Source organism: Calliphora vicina, chromosome 2 (assembly GCF_958450345.1).
Source record: "Calliphora vicina chromosome 2, idCalVici1.1, whole genome shotgun sequence".
Lineage (NCBI taxonomy): Eukaryota > Metazoa > Arthropoda > Insecta > Diptera > Calliphoridae > Calliphora > Calliphora vicina.
This window is the reverse complement of record NC_088781.1, coordinates 16,663,433-16,691,159: the sequence shown is the minus strand read 5'-3', so window position 1 is coordinate 16,691,159 and position 27,727 is coordinate 16,663,433. Positions and strand designations below refer to the sequence as shown.

Below are 27,727 nucleotides of genomic sequence, written 5' to 3'. Positions count from 1 at the left end.
AGTTTTTTGGGAAAATATGTTCAATCTGTGATCACTGTACTTTTTTTTGAATGAAAGAGTAAACGAAATTAAAAATTGCTCTAACTTGGTTAATATTTATTCAGAATCAAGCCCTAATGGCCAAATATGATTATCTGTGATCCTTCTACTGTTTATCAAAAATTTTAAATGAAAAAGTCAACGAAACTAAAAACGGCTATAACTTTTTTTTGTGTTTTTGAGAAGCTCAATCATCTAAAATCGATTTTTAGAATGAAAAAGTCAACGAAACTAAACAAGGTTCTAACTCTAAATAAGTTGCAACACTTCAACGAAACTAACATCGTCTCTAATCACTTCTACTTTTCATCAACTTAAAATGGGCTATAACTCAATATGTGATCACTTCCGTCCTTTAATTAAAATTGAGTTTTTGAATGAAAAAGTGAACGAAACTAAAAACGGTTCAAACTTGGTAAATGCTGAGTTTTTTTTTTACAAAATTTGCTCACTGCCTGTTCCTCGATGTCGAAAGAAAAATGAGTCGAACAAATTTGTATGAAAAACACTCAGTTTTTAAAATTCTTTCGAATAGTTTTCATACAAATTTGTTCGAGTTTTTGAACGAAACTAAACAAGGCTCTAACTTGGTTAACATTATGTTTTTTGAGAAAATAAGTTCAATTGCGAATACTTTAACGAAACTAACAACGTAAATACTACATTTTTGGAGAAAAAAAGCTCAATCTGTGATCACTTCAACATTTTATTTCAAATCGAGTTTTGTATAAACTCAACGAAACTAATAACGGCTCTAACTTGATAAATATTGAGATTTTTGAGAATATAAGCTCAATCTGTGGTCACTTCTACTTTTTGTCCAAAATCCAGTTAACGAGTCCAAAAAAAGGTTAACGAAACTAGATAAGCTCAAGCGGGTGGACTGGGTTGATATTTTGATATATGTAGTAACTGGATTGGAGGCATTTGCTGAACAGCTTTTTATCAGCATAATTATTTAACATACAATTCCAAAGTGTATGTTGGGCATTCAGATCAGCAAATATAAAATAGTCATTAGAAAAAGATGTCAGTTTATCCAAATCAGCCTTGAAATTGGTAGAGTTAAATGGTTTATACGCTACAGTATATTGAGATGCTCTCAACAGTAGTTATTTTGATTTTAGGTAACAGCATATGCATACTATCACCTTTTATTGCAATTAGAATCCCATCGCCAAGTGTGGGTCGATACTCTTTATAAATTTTTTAGCCACCAAGTTGAAATTTCGAAAAAGTCTCATTTAAAAGGATAATATTGATTTTCCTTCTAATAGACATTCATTTATATGTAAACTAAGCCAACAAACATCAAGATAAGGAAAAATATGAAAGGTCATAAAAGAAAAGTGAGAACGCCAAATCCTTTGGAGGAATTTCTCACACCTAGGAATTTCTCACACCCCACATAATGATCCCGAAAATGTTCTACAGTGTTATTCATTTTCCATTTAACTTAATTTTTTTTTATAAAAACAATATTATTTTTGTTATAAAAATATGTATTTTTATTAAAAAATTAACTTTCATTAGAGTTTATTTTTAACCAATAAACTTTATACAAATTAATTATATTTTTTTATTAAAGTAACAACTAGATTTTTAACAAACTAAAGTATTTTTTGTTTTAAATTTCCAGCAATTTAAATCTAGCATTAATATTAACGGAACTCAATTCGGTAACTAAATATTTGAAGGAGCAGGGAATCTCAATATAGCCAACACCAGCACCATCACCGCACAGACGACAAGTATCAGGAACCGATTGCAATTTACCGGTGTTTTGTGAACGTTTAACGATTTTCTTTAAGGGGGCCAATATACTGCCACATTTATTACACACCAAGGAGTGAGTCTTATCAGAATTGTGGAAGAGACGATCTTGTAGAAGGAAAGAAGCACCATGCGATATCAAAGCATCACGTTCCATTTCACCAAAACGTACACCACCACCACGTTTGCGACCCTTTATCGGTTGTTGGGTTATAGCGTCTACAGGACCGGTCGAACGCACCTGCCACTTATCGAACACCATGTGACGTAGACGTTGATAATGCACAACACCAAAGAAAATATCAGCAGTCATTTCACGGCCATCGACACCCGAATACAAACGTTCTGTGCCATAATAATTGTAGCCACCAGCCTCTAGCAATTTGCCAAAGTAATCGATGGCTGTGTGTTTTTCCGAGAAACGGAAGGGTGTGGCATCATGCACCAGCCCATGCAAGGCCGCACTCTTGCCGGCCATTATCTCGATCATCATAGCAATTGTCATACGAGAGGGGAAACCATGAGGATTGAATACAATATCGGGTATAAGACCGGTTTCGGAGAAGGGCAAATCTTCGGCTGGATACTTTTGCGAACAAATACCTTTTTGACCAGCACGCGAGGCAAACTTATCACCAATAGTGGGTGGACGTGGTATACGCAAGGTAACGCACACCATACGTGGTGAATTAGCATTAAAACTACCACAATATCTTACACTATCGACAATACAATCTTCTTTTTCGTCCATTTTTATGAGTTTATAAGTGGATTCCTCAGTATCGTAGTAGCTAAAATTTAAGAATTTTAATACATTTTTTTTGGGGTGTTGGGTAAATATAAAAATAGGAAATAGTGATCAGCATTGTTTGAACATGGACATGAGAGAGAATCGTTTGATATTTATTGATATGAATTGATTGATATTATTAGGGAAATATATATGATGTGTGTGTGATGATAATTTTTTTTTTTTTTTTATTATTATTTATATACATACATATATATAAAAAAAAAATTAAAATTTAAAAAAGTTCGCAACAACTAAAATTAAGACACTTTATTAGAAAATCATAGAAGAAATTATGGATGAGGATAGAACTTTAATATTTTGGAATAACTTTTTAGATTTTCATGAAAATATTGTGGAGATATTTAACAAAATATTAAAAAATGTTTAGAAAATATTTGTTTATGAGTTGTTGCACCTTGGGCATGTAATAAGTAAATTTTGTATACCTTTGACATTTTTTGAAGAAACATTTCGATTTTTAGTTTATCGATAGATTCCAAATACCCTAAGTCCAATTTTATTACAAATCTTTACAATAAAAATGTTTGTTAATAAATAGGGGCCGGATACCACATCTATATATTATAGAGTAAAATTTAAATTTCTTATTTGAGATTATTGCGATAGATATCGATCGTGCAAGAAATTTAGTACATTTTATCATAATTTCGATATGAAAATCATTTTTCGATAGCTCATTCGATAACGAATGCGCTAATTTGGTTCCAGAAATTTGTAGAAATTGTTTTAAAGAATTATAAAATAAATATAATCCTTTAGAAAAGACATAAACAACTTTAAATCAAGCTTAATTCTCAAAAATGTCTCAAACCTAAACATACTTAGTTTAAATTTCACAATTTATTTACACAATATCCAAACATAAACATTTAAAATAAATTGTTTGATAGACTTGGGTAGTTCTTGAACGAACTAGTTCAATTGAACTAGTTTAATCACTTAGTTCAGTTTTTAAATATGAACTAAAATGATCCATATGTAGGTTTTGAACAAAATGTGTGTTCTCGTTGCCTTTCCAGCTTTTTATACGAATTCTGACAGAGTGCCGAAGAAATAAGGTCATAATGGATAGAATCCGTTGTCATAATTGTATTGCATCTGACAGCGAAATTAAAAACCCAATGAGCACTTACTTGCTTCTTGTTCTTCTACAAATAGGTAGTTCAAAAATCAAAAGGAGTGATTGAGCTAGAAGAGCTAGTTCATTTTTTATTTATTTTTATTTATTTATTTTTATTTATTTATTTCAAGTCTACTGTTTGTAAAGTGGTATTTTTCAAAATTTTATATTAAATGTTATTCTCAAAGCAAAAATTAAATTTTAATTTATGAATTAACTTAGAAAAATGTGGTTTTCTTAACTCAATATCAAATATAATTCTAAAAACTAAAAGTCTAACTTGTAAAATTATTGACATTACATTTAGTAATTAGCACAAATTTGAAATAATTTATAGCCCAGATTGAAAATGAGAAAATAATTCTAGTTTTGAGAAAGCCATTATTCTCAAATGTTATTCAAACTGCTCTGTGATATTTGAGATATACAGTTCGGAATGGTTTCTATTCCGTAGTTTTTATTCTGATCGATTTCGTTTTAGGTTCTTTAGATTCCGTGCTATTTAAGGTATTTATAGACGGCAATACTGAGTATTAACACTTTTCAAATTTAAAATATTATTGAAATCAGTCGGTATTTCAAAAAATCGTTTTGAAAAAACATTTATTGTTTACACGATAGTATTACAAATATTTTATTTCTTTGTTGATTGATATTTTTCTGAAAATTTTTATTTTTATTTTATATTTTCTTGACATTTTTATTTGCCTTATTTGTGTTTATAAATACATACCCGATACATATGAAAATAAAAAGTTTTTGAATTGTTTTAAACAAATTTTCAATACCGACCGTAAATCAAAAAAATCATTTGTATTTTTTGAAAATCTAATACAAATTTTGTTTTGATGATGAAATTGTATTATGATACTTGAGTTTTTGACAAATATTAATACTCAGAATTGCCGTCTATAAATACCTTTATTAGTACCAATAATTCTGTATTTCTGATTTTAATTTGACGTCGTTTTTTATTTAGTATTAAAACAAACAAATTATTAAAAATTTTAGAAAAACAAACATTTTCAAAGAAATATCAATTCCACTTTGAAAACTAAAAATGCTTTCATTCCAAAGGAAGTTTTTTGAACAAGCAAAATTCCTGATAAGTAAAAAAAAAAACAAGTAAGGTAGCTATATTCGGCTGTAACACCCTGTATACACCCTTCACAAAATTATACTTTAAAATAAAAATTAAGTATTTTTAAGTAAATAAAATTAAAAAATTTTTTTTTTTAAATTTTCATTTGAAATTTAGTTTTCACTTTTTAAGTGAAAAAAATTTTATGTCAAAAATATTTTTTACTTTTAAGTGAAAAAATTCTGGCAAAATTTTTTTTTTAATTTTTTAACTATTTTGTTTTTAATTTATTACTGAAAAAAATTTATGATAAACAAGTAAGAGAGCTATATTCGGCTGTGCCGAATGCTATATACCTTCACCAAATTATACTTCAAAATAAAAATTTTAAATATTTTTAGGTAAACAAAATTTATTTGTTTCTTCCAAATTGTTTTTTATGGAAATTTTTTTTTTCGAATTGTTTTTAAATTTAAATTTTTTTTTTTATTTTTTGCAAAAAAAAAAACATTTGGTAAAAAAAATCGGTTTAAAAAATATTTTTCCGATTTGATAGCGATTGAAATTGCTATATCCATATTGTCTATGTTAATGACTTAGTAGTAAGATATTGATCAAAAACAGGTCAAAAATCGAGGTATGATATTATAATATGATTAACTGTGATATACCTTTATTTCATTTCATTACTTTTCGACCTATTTTTCCTTCCGATTTTGACCATAAATCATCTCCTTAGCTCATTTTTAAAGTGTCTTTAGTAGTATGAAGCAAATAATTTAATTGAGTGATCTTTAGTGATAGCAATGAAATGTTTTCACGAAAAAAGGACATAAATAATTATTTAACTCACCTGTAGAAAGGACAGCCATGTGTAAATTTTGTTCCAGCTTGCGGCAAGCCATCATTATCCAAATATTTAACCAATTCAGGTATATGAGGATTGCGTGCAAAATAGCTAGTGCCACGCATTTCTAAAAATTTTGATTTATAAATGGAACCATAAGCAAAACCACGTTCGTGAGCTGATTTATTAATAATCATAGCATCTTCCATGTCATAGCCAGTATAGGAAATAACTGCCACAATGGCATTTGTGCCCATAGCAAAATCATCCAAACGTATGTTGTCGTGATGAACAGGTCTAAACAAGGGAGCCGAGGGTGTTTGTAAACGATACAACTTGTTGGCGGCTTGTTTGGGCCAATTTAGGCAGGGAGTGCCCATGGTTTGTTTACCCATCTGACACTGGTACATGTTACTAAAAGATATAGGCAGAATATAAAAAGAGTTTAATTAATTATAGTTTTAAGACGTACCGTGGCGATTGATTGTAGTCCGGCATGGGAATTAAATTAGCCAAATTACTCATAAAATCTGTTTTAGATAACTCCATGTGAGTGGTAAAACCTGGATACATTTCTTTCAAGTCCACCGCAATTTCCATATAGACTTGTTCCAAAGAGCCGATAAATTCTATTTTGTTTAAGGCTAAATTTCTAACAGGACGCATAAGTCTGGCAGGACCCACAAACAAATAAAGGCCGGGGAATTGTCCTTTCTTTTTGTAGGGTATATAAGCAATTTCCATCATTTCGGGTAATTTGCCTTCAATTTTTAGCAATCTTAAATTATCCACTATTTTTGTGGCATCAGCTTGTCGTATGTGGCCCAAAAGTTTGCCTTCTAAGAAAACCACAAACAGCTTACTGGAATGATCTTTCAATTCGGAATCTATGGGTATCAAGCCCATGTCTACCAAAGTTTTGGGTATGTTCTACAAATGTATTAATATTATTTAAAATTAAAAATAATTAAAATTTGTTTATTCACCTCTACTAATCTTGCATCTGGGATAGTGGAAATTCTACAAGTCACCGTTAAATGATTCAATAAACCACAAGGCGTACCATCAGGCGTATGTACCGGGCAAATAAAACCCCAGGCATCGGGTAACAATTGACGAGCTTCAGTCGTTCTCATGGTGGTAAAGAATGAACCTCTGTGTACGGCTCGAAAATGTGACATATAACGCATGCGATTAATGTTTTCGGCCATAACTACCAAACCACTGTTTTGCATGAGACCAAGACCACTGCGTGAGGGTGCATTACCGGTTGCCAAAAATGATTCCATAGCACGACCCACACCAACACTGCCGCGCAAAGTAGCAGTCAAAATGCTGGAGCTTATTAAAGCATCTGGTGTGTTTAGTTTTTTCAACACCGACTTTTTAGCATATTGCATCCAAAGATCAATGCGATCTGCCAAGAATTTTTGATATAAATGACCTGCAAAAAGGGAGAAAATTTTTATTTATAGAAAATTATTTATTATTTCACAACTCACCCGATGTCAACACTTCCTGCATCATAACCGAATCGACATTCTCAATTTTTGCATTGCCCTGAGCACATTGATACAACTTTTGTATCATAAATATCAGCAAATCAAACTTTTCCTTATTCGTTTCCAAATGTATCAATATTCTCTGCTGCATTATAAAATCGGTAAGTTCTTTATTCGTTGTCCATTCAGGCAAGTCGGGGAATCTTGAACGGAATATTTGGCCCAAATACTCCCTACACTGACCGGATGTATGCAAGCCCTCGTCATGAACATCACGCAGCATTTGCTGGACACAACTCAAATAATATTGATCATGTTCGTAGCCGCGACTCAAACGACTATAGATTTCTTCATCCGTAGAGTCTGTCAAACATTTTACGATCAAACATACCGGCACATAGGCCATGAATTTCATATTCGAAAACATAAGCTTGCAGGTGCCGTTGTTCAGGTAGTGCAAGACATTGTTATAAGAGGTCTCATCCTCACGCACAGATCTTATCATAATACCCATTTCACTGAAATTGGCTCCACGATCTTTCCAAGTACTACGCTTGATGGCAATGGGATAGTTGCGACGACTCATCAGCAACATACGTATAATTTTCTCATTACCCTTGACAATGAATATACCACCCCATTCAGAGTCGTGTTCACCATGTTTAACCATTTGTTCGGGTGACTTATTGCCCAGATTGCAAACTTTCGATTTCAACATAATGGGTATTTCACCCAAATCCACGTCAATGGATGCCTTTTCTATGCCATCCACACGCCAGCCCACTTTAACGGAACACATGCCCGTATACGATTTATGCAATTGCCTGGCCTCGGTGGGATAAATATCGCGTTCCTTGACATCTATCACTGACAAAGGCACCTGGGGTCTTGCGATTTTAATATCTTCCACATACAAGTCGACTTTTTCGCCAGCTGGTGTCTTAAAACTGCAGGGTGTCATATGTTTGGCCACATTAGCCAAACCATAGTCAATTAATTCATTGAAGGAATCCAAATGAGGAGCACCCAAGGCATGTAAATGCTAAAACAAAACAAATTCTTACAATTGTCTGGGGTAAATACAATAATTTTTAACTCACTTCATTTAATTCTTCCGGTATAACTCTAAATATTGGACGAGAATTTGTTAATTCAGGGTATACTTTCATTTTTAATTAAATTTTTTGTTAATAACTTGTTTAAATTAAAAATATTTAAAAATTTTATAAAAATCCAACTTGCTGCTAGGAAAATTAACAATAAATGTTTTTATTCTCTCTCTCTTTTAAACTGCACGTGTTTGTATCAGCGAGCTGTGTCAACAGCTGAGCAAGTGGATGTACAGGCAATGAAAGAAATGGTAAAAAGTTGTTTAAAAGTGGTGTGTATAGAAAAACGTTAAATTTGAATTGTGGTGGGTAAAAGATAACACAAAGTAAAGTAAATACAGTACAATGAGTAATTTCAGTTTTTTATACCCTTCACCTTCGTGAGAAGGGTATATATAAGTTTGTCATTCCGTTTGTAATTTCCACAATATAATTGTCGACCCTATAAAGTATATATATTCTGGATACTTATAGGTAGCGAAGTCGATAAAGCCATGTATGTCTTCCCGAAGCCCCCAAATAACTTACATACACTATTCATACATCAATATCTCCGGAATTCTTCCGGCTCTTAAAATCGAGAAAATCGGTACACAAATGGCAGAGATATAAGCAAAAACCAGGACAACCTCGATTTTTGACCTATTTTTGAGCTATATCTGGATTACTAAGCAATTAATATAGACAATATGGATATCCAATGATAGGTATTTCAAAGTCCTTTGCAACGATGTAAATAAGACCATAGTAAGTTGGACCTACAATGGGTCAAAATCGGAAAAAATCATTTTTAACCCGAATTTTTTTTTTACCAAAAGTTTTTTTCACTAAATATTAAAAAAAATAAAAAATTTAAAACTTAAAAAAATTTATGTATTTTATTATAAAAAATTTAAATTTAAAAAAAAACAATTCGAAAAATTTTTTTTTCCAAAAAAATAAAAAAACAACTTTGAAAAAAAAAATAAATTTTGTTTAAATTTAAAATTTTTATTTTGAAGTATAATTTGGTGAAGGGTATATAAGATTCTGCACAGCCGAATATAGCTCTCTAACTTGTTTTTTTAAATGTCCTTTTACCAAATATAAACGTATATTTACATTTTTAAGCAAACAATGGAAACTTTTAAACTTCTGCAACAAAATTCTCATAATTTAAATTTTTGATAACTGAGTGTTAGGTGTTGCGGGTGGGTTTTTATAATCTTCTAGGCCGATTTATGTTTCATTAATGTGTATTCTTGTTTTTTGTATGTCATTAACTTTATGTGTTTAGTTGCCTTATTTATATTTTTGTATTTATGTTGTTTACTTAATGTGTGTTTTAGTTTTGTCACATTTATTTAATTTTCGTGTAATTATTTCTTTTGCTTGTTTTGTTTGTGTTCATGTGTGTCTATTGTCTTCTTCGTTGTCGTACTTAGTATATGTAAATGTGTGTGTCAGCTGTTTGTATATTCAATTGTAGTGGCTGTGTTTAGTAAACATATGTGTAAAGTTACAGTGTTGTATTTTCATTCAAAACTATTTGAATATAGATAATTATAAAGATTGTAAAATTATGAATGAAAATACAATACTTGTTAAAATTTATGTGAGCCTGTTATTTGAAAATGATAGGTAGTATTGTGTAGGGCTGAAGAGGGGATTTTAGGACCCTTATGTAAATAGGAAACCGCAAGAATAAATACATATATGGAATCAAAGCGGGAAAATTTTGATAAATATTTAAAATGTCGGGGAAATACATATATAATATATATATATATCTTGCGCCTATATATTTATAAATAAATAGCAAGGGAAAATTGGCAACTAGCATTTTTTAGTAAATAATGGCAAAAATATGTAAATATCGTCAAAGTCAAAAATAAAGTTGTCAAGATAAGACGTGGGACGGAGTTATATTCAATTTAAGGACAAGTCTGTGCGAAAGAGAACATTGAACAAGTTCTGGCAAATAAATATTAAAAATTATTATTGAACAAATCGTAAGTTAACAAAAGAAAATATAGTTTTTTTTTTAAACTAAAATTGTGTGTTTTTGTAGCTGGCTATTTTCTCAATACGTGATCAATAAATCTGAAATCTTGGCCAGAACTACACAGAAGGAAAATAGCCAGGTAACTATTTTAGTAACCACTTTATTCAAATTATAAAATATAACTACAAATTGGCAATAAGTGTGGCAAACATTTTAATTAAATTTGGACGAGAATCATTTTAAATAGCTTCAAAATAAGTCTCTAGTGTCGGGCAACGAAAAGTTAAAAAGGAAACTGAAATTGGAATTTTTTTTAAATAATAAATGAACAAATAAATAAATAGATAAGAAACAACAATAAATTAGATTTAAGTTAGTTTTAAGTGTATTTCGTGATATTGTGACAAACGAATTATGAGTGTAACGTTTAATGTCTAGTTTATGTGTTTGTGTTCTTTGGTTTAGTTACACTAGTCCCTCGATTGCCGTAAAACTAAAAAGAAATATAATACGAAAATTATTAAATATCTAGAGCCCAGATAAACCGCGGAAATGTTAAATATCACTGTGCAATGGCAGTCAATAGTACTACAATTCAGGGAGCTCCTTTATATGTAGATAAAAATCGTAAATTCGCAAAAATTTCAAAAATAAAGCAAAATATTTGAGCCCTAGGATAAAAGAAAAGATAAATAATAACATTTATAAAATATATGATAATAGTAAAGAGAAACATACAAAAAGAAAAGTAACGGCTAAAAGAAGATTTGAAGAGGTGATGTTAAATAAAATATTTGTGTTTATTGTTTACATGTTTTTTTTATATATTCTTGTTTAGGGTTAAGAAAATTATTAATAAAAAAATATGTAATAAATTTATAATTATTCTTGGTTTCTTAAATTAGCAAGGTACAGGCAATGATGGAAAGGTAAGTGGAGAAGTGGTCTAGCGGGTATTGGGTCGTAGGAATATATGAGCGGATGCGCCTACGACATGGTTGGGAGGGCAACATAGGGGCCAACATCTGTCCCTGGACATTCTTCGTGTGGTATAGTGAGTGTAGTGTCAGTTTTGTGTAGTAGTGTTATCATTTTTGATTAGAGTTCGGATACGCGGCTGGTGAGTAGGGTTGGAACCGCCTGAGGTCAAAACATGCCCGAGCTACTGGGAAACCTCGCCAGACCAACCGGTCCGTAACAAATGGCGCCCAAACGAATGTATAAATTACGCATGTATAACAGCGAAACATGCAGCAATAGCCTGATTGTTTTTTTTTTATAGCCCGAATACAGCCAGAATTCATATTTGCAAAATTGGTTCATATAGCTGCTCTAGGACGAAATGGAGGGTTTTATATGAATGGAATTATTGGATATGATGATCGGCGAAGTTTTTACAATGGAAAGAATAACAGTAGCTTGAGAGCGACTTGTAGTGTCCCCAAATGTATTGTATTCGTTTCCTTTTTTTTATTTGAGTTTGTTTTAGAGTTTGGTTTTGGTCATTTTTCAGTGTTGAATGTACTGTAATGTCTGATATCCTGTCGTATAATGTTATATCGAAGTGTGTTGTATCAGAATTATATGCATTCGTCCTGAAAATGATTGTTAAAGTTCAATTGTTTATAGTTATTTGTCAGTTTTGAATGTTGTGTAATGTCTGATAGCCTGTCATGATCGTGTGTATCGTGAAGTGTGTAGTATCAGAGTTATTTCGTTCTAACTGTTAGTAACTTTGTTAAATTTTGATTTAGTTTTGTTTGTATACCACATGAAGAATTTCAATCGTTTTTGGTTAACCGCTTTGACCTCCACATCCGTCCATCATTGCCTAAACAAAAATTAAAATAATAATAATATTATGATTTGAAAGTTTATTTTTATTATTTACAATTAACAATTATATTATTTACAATTTTTAATTATTATATAACTACTATTTTAATTTTTTTTATTTAGATATCTGCATGTTTAAAACATTTATTAAATTTTTGATTATTTATATTTATTTATATCAATTATTCTTCAATTCATTTATTTATTTATAATTATGTTTGAAAAAGTTTATATTTTCTCATACATAATTATTTTCAAAAATTAATTTTTATGTTTGCATGATATTATTTATACTTTTAGACTGATTTATTTTGCATGTTACTTTCTTATATTTTTTGAATTTAAATTTAGTTTTTAAAAAGTATTTAACATCGTAGTTTTATTTTTATTAATTTATACAATTATTTATTCTTTGACTTATTTATTTATTGATTTTACATTTTATTTATTTTCTATTTATTAATTTATTTATTTGCATACGATTTTATTATTTATTTTATTTTCTTATTTATTTATTCTTATTATTTATTAAATTGCATGTTTATTTATTTAGTATATTTAGTAAAGTTTTGTCCACATTCATATTTATACATTTATTTATTCATTAGATTATTTTCATATTTATTACTTATTTTTAGATTTATTATTTATTTATTTCATTATTTATGTTTATTGTTTAATTTTGACTTTAATTATTTAGTTTTGTTATATTTATCGATTTTTAAAAAATCTCAATGTTTATTTAATTGTTTTGTTATTGAAATCTAATCTGCCAAATTACGCACTATTCTGAAAACGACAAATTTGATTTGCCAAAATTTACCAAATGTTTAGATTATTTAAAAACAATTGATTTTTGCCATAATTTGTATACGTTGTTAAAGCTTATATACAAGTTTGCATATGACTTCGATCTCTCGTCTAACAAGATTTTGTTTTAACTAATAATACAAATTTTTGCCAGTCTTTAGTCTGTATATTTATCTTATAAATACCATTATAGAAGTGTGCCAGGATTACGAAATCAAGAGACTGTGATAGATTTGGTTTAGTCCATGTTTGTGCAATAATATTGGTGATAAGAAACCACAATAGTAGATTTAGGAAAACTGTGATTAATTCTGTGATATAGTTTTTAAGTTGTGATGTCTTTTGTGTTTTTAATAATACACATATGTAGGTTTAGGGTTGTGCAATATAGATTTAATATCATGTTGTACTAGTCCTTCAAAAAAAACCTGAAAAAAATAAATATAAAGATTCACAAAGTAAATGCTTATATGTCAGATTGACAATAGTGAGTACTTCCCGTAGGTGATATTTTGATGATGATCCGAAATCTCTGAAACTTTTACAATTTAAAAGATTCCAGAGATTAAAGCCAGTTCTGAGCATGAAGTCTTTTTGGAACAGGAATAGAATTCTAGAGGTGTGGCCCGATTTTTTTTCTGCTTCAAAAGGAGCGCTCGGTTTAATATACTAGGCACACAATTGTGCCCTACTGATCTCATGACAGTAACGCGAAAATTTTGTAAATTAGTTTAAAGGGTTGCCTCTATGTATTTATTTCCTCGTGAAACAAATTCAGCAGAGTGCTTTTAGTCTTGGGACAGGAGCTAGGATCTATTTAAAGCTCACCTATGACTTAAACTACACTTGCGAGGTTTCCTAAAAACATAAAATTTATTATGAGATAGTACCAATTATTTTTCATATACTTACTTTTTATTGCCCGGCTAACTCTTATGTAGAGCCGAGACTCTTGATCTCAGGGTGTGAGAGTTCCCCACGTTGGGTTTCAGAACCAATTATGACCCGCACACCGTTCCCTCTGGCTGGCACCAGCGAACCCGGAGTTTTGTTGCGGGTGGGTTTTTATAATCTTCTAGGCCGATTTATGTTTCATTAATGTGTATTCTTGTTTTTTGTATGTCATTAACTTTATGTGTTTAGTTGCCTTATTTATATTTTTGTATTTATGTTGTTTACTTAATGTGTGTTTTAGTTTTGTCACATTTATTTAATTTTCGTGTAATTATTTCTTTTGCTTGTTTTGTTTGTATTCATGTGTGTCTATTGTCTTCTTCGTTGTCGTACTTAGTATATGTAAATGTGTGTGTCAGCTGTTTGTATATTCAATTGTAGTGGCTGTGTTTAGTAAACATATGTGTAAAGTTACAGTGTTGTATTTTCATTCAAAACTATTTGAATATAGATAATTATAAAGATTGTAAAATTATGAATGAAAATACAATACTTGTTAAAATTTATGTGAGCCTGTTATTTGAAAATGATAGGTAGTATTGTGTAGGGCTGAAGAGGGGATTTTAGGACCCTTATGTAAATAGGAAACCGCAAGAATAAATACATATATGGAATCAAAGCGGGAAAATTTTGATAAATATTTAAAATGTCGGGGAAATACATATATAATATATATATATATCTTGCGCCTATATATTTATAAATAAATAGCAAGGGAAAATTGGCAACTAGCATTTTTTAGTAAATAATGGCAAAAATATGTAAATATCGTCAAAGTCAAAAATAAAGTTGTCAAGATAAGACGTGGGACGGAGTTATATTCAATTTAAGGACAAGTCTGTGCGAAAGAGAACATTGAACAAGTTCTGGCAAATAAATATTAAAAATTATTATTGAACAAATCGTAAGTTAACAAAAGAAAATATAGTTTTTTTTTTAAACTAAAATTGTGTGTTTTTGTAGCTGGCTATTTTCTCAATACGTGATCAATAAATCTGAAATCTTGGCCAGAACTACACAGAAGGAAAATAGCCAGGTAACTATTTTAGTAACCACTTTATTCAAATTATAAAATATAACTACAAATTGGCAATAAGTGTGGCAAACATTTTAATTAAATTTGGACGAGAATCATTTTAAATAGCTTCAAAATAAGTCTCTAGTGTCGGGCAACGAAAAGTTAAAAAGGAAACTGAAATTGGAATTTTTTTTAAATAATAAATGAACAAATAAATAAATAGATAAGAAACAACAATAAATTAGATTTAAGTTAGTTTTAAGTGTATTTCGTGATATTGTGACAAACGAATTATGAGTGTAACGTTTAATGTCTAGTTTATGTGTTTGTGTTCTTTGGTTTAGTTACACTAGTCCCTCGATTGCCGTAAAACTAAAAAGAAATATAATACGAAAATTATTAAATATCTAGAGCCCAGATAAACCGCGGAAATGTTAAATATCACTGTGCAATGGCAGTCAATAGTACTACAATTCAGGGAGCTCCTTTATATGTAGATAAAAATCGTAAATTCGCAAAAATTTCAAAAATAAAGCAAAATATTTGAGCCCTAGGATAAAAGAAAAGATAAATAATAACATTTATAAAATATATGATAATAGTAAAGAGAAACATACAAAAAGAAAAGTAACGGCTAAAAGAAGATTTGAAGAGGTGATGTTAAATAAAATATTTGTGTTTATTGTTTACATGTTTTTTTTATATATTCTTGTTTAGGGTTAAGAAAATTATTAATAAAAAAATATGTAATAAATTTATAATTATTCTTGGTTTCTTAAATTAGCAAGGTACAGGCAATGATGGAAAGGTAAGTGGAGAAGTGGTCTAGCGGGTATTGGGTCGTAGGAATATATGAGCGGATGCGCCTACGACATGGTTGGGAGGGCAACATAGGGGCCAACATCTGTCCCTGGACATTCTTCGTGTGGTATAGTGAGTGTAGTGTCAGTTTTGTGTAGTAGTGTTATCATTTTTGATTAGAGTTCGGATACGCGGCTGGTGAGTAGGGTTGGAACCGCCTGAGGTCAAAACATGCCCGAGCTACTGGGAAACCTCGCCAGACCAACCGGTCCGTAACATAGGTCTTTGACAGAAGAATTTCTGATCTTTTTTTTTTTGCATGTATTGTAATAGTTATTAAATTCTACTAGAAATTTTTAATTCATTTGAGTTTTGTATTCAACTATTTTTTGCATCATTCAATTTATTTTTTTTTTAAAAGAAGTATATAAGGAATACATAACATTGATTTGTATTCAAGATATTTTTCTTTACATATGTTTTCACTTTTTGTGTGTGTTCTTTTTAACCTTCATGCGAGTAGTTGGAAAAAGAAAATAATTTTATTTTAAGAATTTTTCCATAGAACTCCAGAAGTCAATCAAATAAAGTGCTAGAAGTAACGCATTTTACGTGTTTTGCATTTGTCCTTTTTGCAGATTTTGTCGTCATTGCATTTTTTTATTAGTTACCTCCTCAGCAAATATTTTTCGGGAAAATGCTAAATAGAAGCTGGGAAAAATCTTTAAAGTGTACTTTTAGGAAGAATAAATTATAATCGCTTATTAATGGGTTATTGCAATTATTCAAAGCGAATTTATATACCAAATGGTGGTAGTGGCGAATTCAGGCAAATACGAACGAATTCGCCACCGACACCATCTGGTATATAAATTCGCCTTGAACGGTTGTATACTTGTGGATTGTGTTTGGAAGAGTATAAATAAGTTATTTTAAAAGAAAAATCCCAAGTTAAACATTTAACTTTTGTAAAACTTGAGATATCGAAGCACCTCTTAAACTTTAATGACAAATAACCAACTAACTCTACTCACCCTTAACCAGCGACTGTACAAGATTCTTTTAGCAACATTTAATTCCTGACAAAACTTAAGTTACAAACATAAATAATAAATGAAAAACAGTTTTTAAAAAAATTGATTGCAGTTGCAGTCCTTAAATTAAAAATTCAATGAATTGCATGTACTAAAGTTGTAAATCGTTTTTCACCAAAACTTTTTTAATTTTTTTCTTATATTTTGTTTATTTCATTTTGTTTCTATTCGCAAATACTCACAGTACTCCTGCAACAGCTTCTAATTAAAAAGTTTATTTAAAATTCAACGTGTCCAATAAAAATTCCTTTGAGCACCCGGGTCAGTCTGTTAAAAGGCAACACGCGCGCCCAGCAAAAAAATTATAAAAGAAAAACTAAAACAGGACTTAAAAGCAAGAAATAACAAAAAACTTTTGATAACATTGATGCATTTTATTCCAACCAAAAGGAAAGAAAAGCATACAAATACTTATTAGAGAAAAAATCATTTAATTTAATTTATTTTGCGTTTACAGAAAAACTAAAAGTTTTCCTCTGTATTCCTTGAAGTTTGTTCTCTGTCGCTCTAAAAATTAAATTATCATTAAATATGTATAGTAAACAAGAAGTATCAAGAAGTGTATACTTGGAAGGCATGAATACTATGGGAAAAGGAAGAGTTTTTCGTAGGAACTACAATTTTGTGGCAACTAAAATTTGAAATTAGAAAATTGTCTATTTTTGTTTTGTTTAGAAGATTCTATTATAATGTTTTGTTTTAAGAAGAAGTACCATACAGTTCGTGGAACTAGTTTTGCTTTAACGAATTCATTAGCCATCCAGCAGTTCATGGAACTAGTTTCTTATTAATAAAAGAAAAGATTTTCATAGAAATTAAAATTTTATGGTTAAGATGATTCGAAGTTAGAAAATTTGTTTTGTTTTGAAGAATGTGTGAAGTGTTTTGTAAGAATTATAACTAAGGTGTAGTTCATGGAACTACCACTAATTACCCTATAATACACTCCCACGCTTTCGACAGGTGAATCTTCTATTTAATTAACAGATAATAAAGAAATACTCAGACATTATATTTTTAATTATAAGTTGGTGGCAACGCAATAAACTCAATGATAGACATTACTTTATACACCACCAGCGGCCCTTTCGTAACTAGTGACTTGTGTATGTAATGTACTTTAAACAGCAGGGTATTTTTAAAGAAAGTTTTTTTAAGTATGTTTACGTGTGAGTTTGTTTCTGTACATCATTTATTATTAACACTTTTAAATGAAATTAGAAACTTTATGTACGAAATGTTTTGTTTGCTGGAATGAAAATATTGCATTTTGAAATAACCTTTATGTGAGATATTTTTGAAAGATACATTGTAAAAAAAATTTAAAAAATAAGAATAGCCACACTGATTTAACTAAAGAGAAGACAGATAAATGTTTTGATAAAATTGAGAATGATTTGAAACCATCTCCTTCTCAAATGACAAAACATAGACAAATATAAGTAGAGCGCAAAAAACTCATAGTTTTTTTTACTAAACATTCTCATCACATATGTTTTGACAACTGAGTTAGGTCTTTGAGAGGATAGTTTCCGATCCATGCATTTATCTATGTGCCAAACGTTTAATAATTAAATTAATTTAATAAAAATAGTATTCTTAACAATTAGGGGAATTCATTCTCAACTAATTGAAAAATCTTGTTGTCAAATGCATTTCAAATGTAGACATAGGTTTTTAATAACTGAGTTAGGTCTTTGACAGGATAGTTTCCGATCCATGTATTTATCTATGTGCCAAACGTTTAATAATTAAATTAATTTAATAAAAATAGTATTCTTAACAATTAGGGGAATTCATTCTCAACTTATTGAAAAACCTTGTTGTCAAATTCATTTCAAATGAGATATTTTCTTAGATTTTGCAATCTTCAAACTAAATTCATCTTCGATGTGGATGGAGTTAAATATTTCGTATTTTAATTGAACAATTAGTTTAGAAGACATTTTTTATTTACTTTGAAATCATTCCAATTCATTACTAATTTGAAAAACTAGATTAATACAAGAGCATAAAATAGAGTTTGTTTATTACTTCCAATAGGAATTTCTAACTTCCGAACTTTGAGAGTTGATAGCGGCCATATTGTTGAAGCTACATACATCTGTCGAATTGGCTGTCATTTATTCAGTTAGTTTTGCCAAATCACCATGGACGTGCAAATGATAAAATTGTTTTATAAAAATGAGTTTTACGGTGAGGCCCATTTCTGGATGAATAGGTACGTCAACAAACATAATTGTTGAATTTGGAACGATACCAATCCAGATGAAATCCAAAAGTGTCCAATTCATCCCCAAAACTTGACTGTTTGGTGTGGATTTTGGGCAGGCGGCATCATCGGTAAAACACACCAAAAAATTTTGAACGAATCGATTCATAATTGACAATAGCTCTCCTGTAGACCGATTTCCGAAAATCACTCACAAACAAAATTATTGAAATTTGCTCATACTTTTAAAGGAGCAGAATTTGAGAATTTCTTTATTTTCAATATATTTATTTTTGTTAACACTTCAAAATACTAGTACTCCCAATATTTTTGTTGTAGTGTATAAAGAAAAATCTTAAAAAGAATTTTTTCGTGGGGCCACAGAAACTTTATGTATAAATGTGTGTCTGTATGTCTGCCTTTGTATCCGGCAAAACTTTTATTAAGTATTTGTATGTGTACATATTCATTTGTACATGTGTAATACATTAGGGAGCACCTTCATAAAGTGAATCTTTTTAGAAGGTCACTAAAGTGATAGGACCACTATTATGAAACTAATAATCTCCTGTGTGGACTACTTGCCGAATTAGTACTTTTTATTAAAGAGCCGCAGTAAAGATTTGGTTTAATTTTTGACAAGCGTAATCTGGGACCATTTCATAGAAATGTACTGTTGCTCTTAATCAGAGTTTCGAATTAATTAATTCAATTTGAGCTAAATTTACTTAAAACTTAATTCAGAATTTAAAAATCTCAGCAATTCATTCTATAATCAGCAATTCATTCTATAACCTATAATTCTTTAGCTTCATTCAAAGGCTTTTATTTAAATAGAATTCATTTATCGTTGAATTAATTCATAACAAAATTCATTCAACATTTGAATGATTAAATTTTTATTAATTCAATTCAAATCATTCAATTAAATTCAATTTAAATCTAATACAAATTGAATTTCCTCTAGTTTTGTTTTTGTTTTCAATACATTTTTAAAGCTATGTATGTAATGAATTTGAATTAAAGGAAATTTGAATGATTTAATAAGGAATTAAATCTATAAAGAATAAATTCTCAAAGGAACTACTAATTCATACTGAATTCATTAAGGGAATGGGTTAAAATATAAAATTTAATTTGAAATATTAGTTGTAGATCCACAAATATATTGTTACGTTTTAACCTTTTCAAAACGCTGGTTTATTTCCTTTAAATAAACCGGATACTTTTGATTGCAAATAAAAGCCGTTTAGTAGTTTGAAAATTGTAACAACTCTTTATTTATTTAAAAATGTACAACAACAGAATTAAATAGCCACTCAATGTTTTTTTATACACGTTTATAAATTCTCAGAAATACAGACACTTTATAATGTACACAAATTCACTTGAAAAAATACAGCACACTTTAAGGCACTCAGTTGATGTTTATTCGAATAGCGTCTCTGATAAACTGACTAACGACTGCAACCTCTGCCACTATTTATAACACTGCATTACCATCTAGAAAGCTCTATTTTTACAATGTTCTTTAACTGAATATTCGAATTCGAATATACGGTCGCAGCAAACAGCGTTGCCATACTTACGATCAATGGTCAACTGAAAGCTTTTATTCAATGTTAATAATGCCCACAGATATCTAAAATTTTGGGCACTGCTATTTGAAAGCATTATGCAACTTTAAATCAGCCGTTAAAATCGTTATATTTGAATTCAAGTACAATTTCGTAACAATATACTTTTGTGGGTCTACGACTAATATTGAGACTTTTTTACCTTTTAATAATGGTGGTTTATTGCCTTTAAATAAAAATTGCAAATAAAAGCGCCAAGTAGTTCAACAATTGTAACAACTCTTTATTTATTCAAATTTACACAACAATTCACATATTCACTCTCTTTTAATACACACCTTAAAAACTCATTGGTAATAAACAGCCCAGCGGGAAAAAGATGCAGTAAAGAGGCCTTCCTAAATGCCTCATTTTGCAGACACAAGGACTTGCAAAATCATTTTGCCGCATTGCAAAATCATTTCAATTTTACACGGCGTGTCATTGCGAGCCAAGGCCTTGCATACTCGCTGCTGTTAGAGGGCTGAGAGAAGGCCTACTTATGATGGGCTGTTGGCAGCCAACAAGCTCACTTGTTATTAGAAGGGGATTCATAGGGCTTCTTGAACACCTTCTAAGAGCAGGCAGGGTGGAATGAGTATCGGATCTTTTAGAATGTGTAAGTATGCCCTTTAGAAGGCCTACAAATTGAAGTCCTATCATTTTTTCCCGCTGGGAGTGCTCTCGTTACTATTTATATACACAGCGCGCTGCAGCGTCATCTTATATATTTCTACACTGTAGAATCTACAGTGATCTCCCAGAGATTTTAAAGCTGCTTTACAGAGGGTGTTGTCATACTTATAAACAATGTTGATAACATGCTGTTGTTAACGTTTCAGGAGTTTCAACCATTACAAACCTGCAATTCAAATTGATAATGCAATTTCGTAACAATATATTCTGGATCTTTATATAATTCAAAGACGGTCTATGACTGTCCGTCTGTCTGTTGAAGACCCAGATATTCTCTGTTAATCAGAAATGTTTGGTATTGGAAATCGGTCGTACGTTTAAAATCATTTAAAACACGATATATTATATGAAATTATGTATATCAATAACGGTGTTTTACCGGTATCCGTAGTCGATATGAAAGGATATTTTAGGAGTAAATATAGCTTAGCGGTTCTTTATATAATATGGAAATAAATATACAGAATTCGAAACGATTTTTTTCTTCGGAAAAATAAGAAAATGTAACACAATAGTGCGAGCTATAACATAACGATTCTCAGAAAAGATGGGAATTGTTATCCTTCATACCTCCCTAATATGGCTCAGAATAGTAGTGGAGCAGAGATACAAGTGTGAGTCTTCGCACATACCAACAAAGACCACAAATAAAACAAAAGCACACCAAAAGAGAACTTTTTTCTTTATGTGTATTTATTTATTTTGTATTTTTATTACAACTACAGTCATATCACTATAACCCTGCAGTTTTAATAATAGTATTTATCCCAGCACTACCTACCTTTCTGTTCACTGGTATCTAGTTTTAGTGGTGACTACTAGTTACTCTCTTTAATCAAAGTAATGCTGCTGGCAAAAACTGGTTATATTTGCTTTGCATTTTGCAAACAAAATCACTAGAGATGAATTTCTGTTTTAAAAATTAAAACAAAGAGATCATCTAACATGGATTATAATAAAATGTTATGTAATTTCTTTCTCTGCATTGATCTGATCTGACCACCCACCACCAAAAAGATTTTGATTTTGTCATTCCGTTAGTAACATATCGAAATAGTATATATAAAGGATTATTATTCTACGATCTAGCTATGTCCGTCCATTTGTTTGCTGAAGGCACGATAGGGCTTAGACATTTCCTCAAATATTCTTTGTTGATCAGATAAATTTGGTATTGAAAATGGCCAAAATCGATCAAGTAGATCCAGAGTTGAGACAATAAAAATCTAATTAATTAATTTTATGAAGATCGGCCCATGATCGGTCATAGTTCCCTTATAAGGATCACTTTCGAAAAACACATTATCGGAAATGAATTTCTTATAAATATCGTTATTGAAGTAAAATTTTGGCGATCATAATTGGCCATAGCTCCCACATTTCCTAGAGAGATGGACTTAGGGGTGAAAATTTCCCGATAATATTCTTTGAAATGATCAGAAATGTTTGATGTTGAAAATAGACAAAATTGGTTCAACCAAAAACAATTCAGAACAAAATGTCCGTCCAATGTTTCAAATACGAGGAGACCTAGAAAACCGATACTTGCCACAGTTATTGCCAATAGCTAACTTCTGTACCCAAAGATAGGTTGAATCGTTAAAAATCTGCGAATGGTTGTGCAGATGGGGCCAAACATATCAAGTAGTTTAGTGTTTAATTAGAAGTAGCGGCTAAAGAATTCGTCCACAAGGAACAAGTTCCAGATACTACAAGGAAGTAGCTAATACTACCACCTGTCACTACCGCATAATAATACATATAAAATATGTACTTTGTTCAGGCATCTACTCCTCCCGTGATATTTAACAATTTGTGTTTTCTTCTCACTACTTACACGTTAGAAGGCATGATAGTTGTTGGCTCTTAGGAATGTAGTTCTATGAAGCCAGGATGCTTGGCTGGCTGGCTGACTGACTGGATGTTTGTTTGGTTGATAGAGTGTAGAAAACTTGATGGTTGTTTTCATTACCATGACTCCTTTTCGTATGATGCCGCATGCCGACTATTGCTGCATGTGACTACAATTGTTGTTGATGATGTTTCTGCGTGCATGGCAAACCACATCATCAACAATAAGTAACTTTTCCATCAAATCTGTTCCCAGCAACTCAACCAACATCAACAAGAAAACTGGAGGAGAAAAAAAACGACGCGAGAAGAAGAATTGAAACTTTAAAATAACAACATTACCATACTATGGAGTATTTGTTCATAAAACTCTATGAATGACTGAATGAAAGAACAAAATTAAAAGTATGTAGTTGGGTTATAAAAGAACGAACTAAAAGCAAGTGAAGAGGAGCAAAACAAAAACAAAGAAAAAAAACAAAGGAAATCTTTATTTAACAAGGAAACCAAATTTACATCATAATATTTTGTTCTTTTTTTCCTGTTTCTTTTGCCAAAGAGCAAGTAAATGATAGAAGTTTTATCACTGGCATAGTTTTGTTTTGTAGCGTATGGAAAACATTGTAACAAACTAAAAACTAATATAATTTAATAACAAAAAAAAAGAGCAGTAAACTAAACTAATGAGATGAGAATGCAGAATGAAGAAAACAAACAAAAAAAAAAAAATGATCGTTTTTAAAAGGTTAAAGGCGTAAGAAAAGAACAAGTAAGAGTGCTATATTCGGCTATGCCGAATCTTATATACCCTTCACCTTTGTTGTGGATGCATTATTATTTTTTATAATTAGTATATAGGTATGTATGTACATTGCCCACTTTCAGCGTACAGCATCCTAAATTTATCAAGAACACAAAAAACAACGCCAAACCAAACAGAACACCAAAAGAAAAAACAAAATACGCAAGGCAATGAAACCAACACACATCCAAACATACGTTTAATTGTATAAAAAACAACAACAACGCCAAAAGAAACAAAACACAAAAGAAAAACAAAATACGCAAAGCATGCACATTCAAACATACGATTTGTTGATTTTTTGTCAAAAAAACCAACACACAACCAAACAAAAGTTTAGTTGTATAAAAAACAACAACAACGCCAAAAGAAACAAAACACAAAAAAAAACAAAATACGCATAGCTTGCACATCCAACCATACGTTTTGTTGTTTTTTTGTCAAAGCATGCAATACATTGTGTTTTTTGATGAAATTTTCAGAGGTTGTCTCGGATTTTTGCTCATATCTCCGTTATTTATGGACGGATTTTGCTGATTTTAAATAGCAAAATTCTCGAAAGTATGTCTGACAGAATTGTTGAAGATTTGGATCCCGGAGATATCTGGGGCCTTCAGAAAATTGATTTCAACAGACAGACAGACGGACAGACAGACAGACAGACAGACAGACAGACAGACAGACAGACAGACAGACAGACAGACAGACAGACAGACAGACAGACAGACAGACAGACAGACAGACAGACAGACAGACAGACAGACAGACAGACAGACAGACAGACAGACAGACAGACAGACAGACAGACAGACAGACAGACAGACAGACAGACAGACAGACAGACAGACAGACAGACAGACAGACAGACAGACAGACAGACAGACAGACAGACAGACAGACAGACAGACAGACAGACAGACAGACAGACAGACAGACAGACAGACAGACAGACAGACAGACAGACAGACAGACAGACAGACAGACAGACAGACAGACAGACAGACAGACAGACAGACAGACAGACAGACAGACAGACAGACAGACAGACAGACAGACAGACAGACAGACAGACAGACAGACAGACAGACAGACAGACAGACAGACAGACAGACAGACAGACAGACAGACAGACAGACAGACAGACAGACAGACAGACAGACAGACAGACAGACAGACAGACAGACAGACAGACAGACAGACAGACAGACAGACAGACAGACAGACAGACAGACAGACAGACAGACAGACAGACAGACAGACAGACAGACAGACAGACAGACAGACAGACAGACAGACAGACAGACAGACAGACAGACAGACAGACAGACAGACAGACAGACAGACAGACAGACAGACAGACAGACAGACAGACAGACAGACAGACAGACAGACAGACAGACAGACAGACAGACAGACAGACAGACAGACAGACAGACAGACAGACAGACAGACAGACAGACAGACAGACAGACAGACAGACAGACAGACAGACAGACAGACAGACAGACAGACAGACAGACAGACAGACAGACAGACAGACAGACAGACAGACAGACAGACAGACAGACAGACAGACAGACAGACAGACAGACAGACAGACAGACAGACAGACAGACAGACAGACAGACAGACAGACAGACAGACAGACAGACAGACAGACAGACAGACAGACAGACAGACAGACAGACAGACAGACAGACAGACAGACGGACATGGCTTAATCGACTCCGCTATCTATAAGGATCCAGAATATATATACTTTATAGGGTCGGAAATGAAAAATGTAGAAATTACAAACGGAATGACAAACTTATATATACCCTTCTCACGAAGCTGAAGGGTATAAAAATATCAACAAACTCAACATATTTATGTATAAATAGCTGTATCTAACTCGGAAATATTTAAAACATACATAGTAATGCTTATGAACCCTAGTTTCAATATAATTTCCTAAAAATCCCTTTCTTTTGAACACAGGATATTGAACCAAAAAATTGTCCTTGAAAAAAAATTGTCCATGATTTTACCTAGCCCCCGTACATATGTATGTCCACCGGAATACTGTTTGAGCAGTAGTATGTTAAAGTTTTACTAAAATCGGAAAACGGTATCCCTTAAATCGTGAAGGTCAAAGGTCAAATTTTTAAATATTTGGAATTTCTCATGGAAAGATAGCGAAATGATATATATTTTTAGGCCGATTTTGATGAAATTTTAAAAAAATATAACTGAAGTCTAGTATTTTTAAAGGTTAACGTTTTCCGATTTTAGTAAAACTATCAGACTACATTTAAAATTTCCTGGACTATAATATTCTTAATAGGCTTTACTTACAATTCATAACAGTAATGAAATTTGGCACATCCGCCTAAATATGGCCAAAAAATTATTTTTTCTTGAAAATCGCAAAATTTAAATCGTAGATACGGAAAAACTATTGTCTTTTTTTCATATTTTTATTCCCTATTCTGTTCTCAATAAATCCCAACGTGATGATCAAAGAATTCTGAAATTTGTTTAACAAAATTTTAAATTGGAGTTTTGTAAAATTTGAAATATAGTTTTCAAAAAACGTTTCTATTGTATATTCACTAATTGTATCTAAACAAGTGTCTCTTAAAGATGCATATAAAATTAAAAAAATTCATTCATAAATTCTCATTAAAATGCAGTTAATTGTAGTTTAACTATTGGTTTATTGATTAAAAATGTTACAAGTTTAAACTTTATTTAAAACAAATCCAATGTTTAAGTTAAATAAAAATACTTTTGCTTTCATATTTTCCCATTTGGCTTTCTTCGTGTTTTAATCTCTTAATTCAAATGATAATTAAGAAAAATTCTGGTTGCCAAATATGTCATTTAATTTAATTAAAATCATGTCATCAAAAATTTTGATTTCATTGTTATATTTTCCCACCATGACTAATTGTTGGTTTAGTTGAAATACATTTTCATAAAATTTCATATTCTTTTCATGTAAATTGAAAACATTTTAAAAATGTTTATGTATTTTCACACATGAATTTAGTAAATTTCAAATATTATTCTTAGTAAGTTTTCGTTATTAAAATACAAATGATTAAATTTTCTTTTAATCATAATTTTAAATACAGATCATGATGGACCACAATAGCAATTTGTTTTTTTTTGAAAATTTGCAGCAAAATTGCGTTTTATACAGTTTTACAACAAACAAAGAAAATGTGGGGTTGTTGTTTTATCTCGTTTGAGGAAAAACAAATTGAATTCTTTTCCTATGTTTTTTTGTTTTTTGTATGACTTGCATGTATATTTTCGATTTTAATTATAAATATTGTTTTGTCTGGTTGCATGGTTTTTTGTAGCAGCAGTGCTGCAATTCAAAGAAAACAAAATTGCAAGTTCAATTTTATTTTCAATGCCCAAAGTTTACTGAACTCGTAACTTAAGGGAGGAGCAAGGTTGGGGATTTGTTTCTGCACAAAATGTGGCAAATTAAACAAATGTTTAAGTATTGCAAATATGACAGATGTTTTGTGTCATGTTGTTTGTTAGTTGGTGTTAATAAATATTCGAATTAAAAATTAAAGAGATTAAACAATTTCGATGAAAATTGTATTAGGATTTCTTGTAAAATGCGTTTAAAAGTGAATTTTTTAATGTATAATTGCAAAATGGTTTTATAAAGCTTTAATAAATTTAAAAATTGATTTTGAATATGGGTGTTAAGCTTTTGTTAAAATTCTTAACTAAAGTTCCTCTAAAACTTTATAATAACATGGT

At 30.9% G+C, this 27,727-nt stretch overlaps 1 protein-coding gene across 1 annotated transcript; it reads right to left on the bottom strand.

The window, feature by feature from the left end:
* Positions 1-1,520: 1,520 nt before the first annotated feature.
* Positions 1,521-8,413, bottom strand: RpI135 (RNA polymerase I subunit Rpl135). Its single transcript, XM_065501169.1, has 6 exons — positions 8,277-8,413; positions 7,177-8,218; positions 6,661-7,118; positions 6,147-6,604; positions 5,681-6,088; positions 1,521-2,603 (listed from the first exon to the last, which is right to left on the bottom strand). Exons 1-6 carry the CDS (start codon positions 8,343-8,345, stop codon positions 1,667-1,669), a joined length of 3,372 nt encoding a protein of 1,123 aa, XP_065357241.1. The 5' UTR covers positions 8,346-8,413; the 3' UTR covers positions 1,521-1,666.
* Between the last annotated feature and the right edge of the window lie 19,314 nt (positions 8,414-27,727).

Bases quoted from the DNA above. Each gene is read 5' to 3' on its own strand.
- RpI135 (XM_065501169.1), bottom strand. From the start codon at position 8,345: ATGAAAGTATACCCTGAATTAACAAATTCTCGTCCAATATTTAGAGTT. The intron at 8,219-8,276 runs GTGAGTTAAAAA...GTTTTGTTTTAG, and splicing joins TACCGGAAGAATTAAATGAA to CATTTACATGCCTTGGGTGC. The intron at 6,089-6,146 runs GTACGTCTTAAA...TATATCTTTTAG, and splicing joins GACTACAATCAATCGCCACG to TAACATGTACCAGTGTCAGA.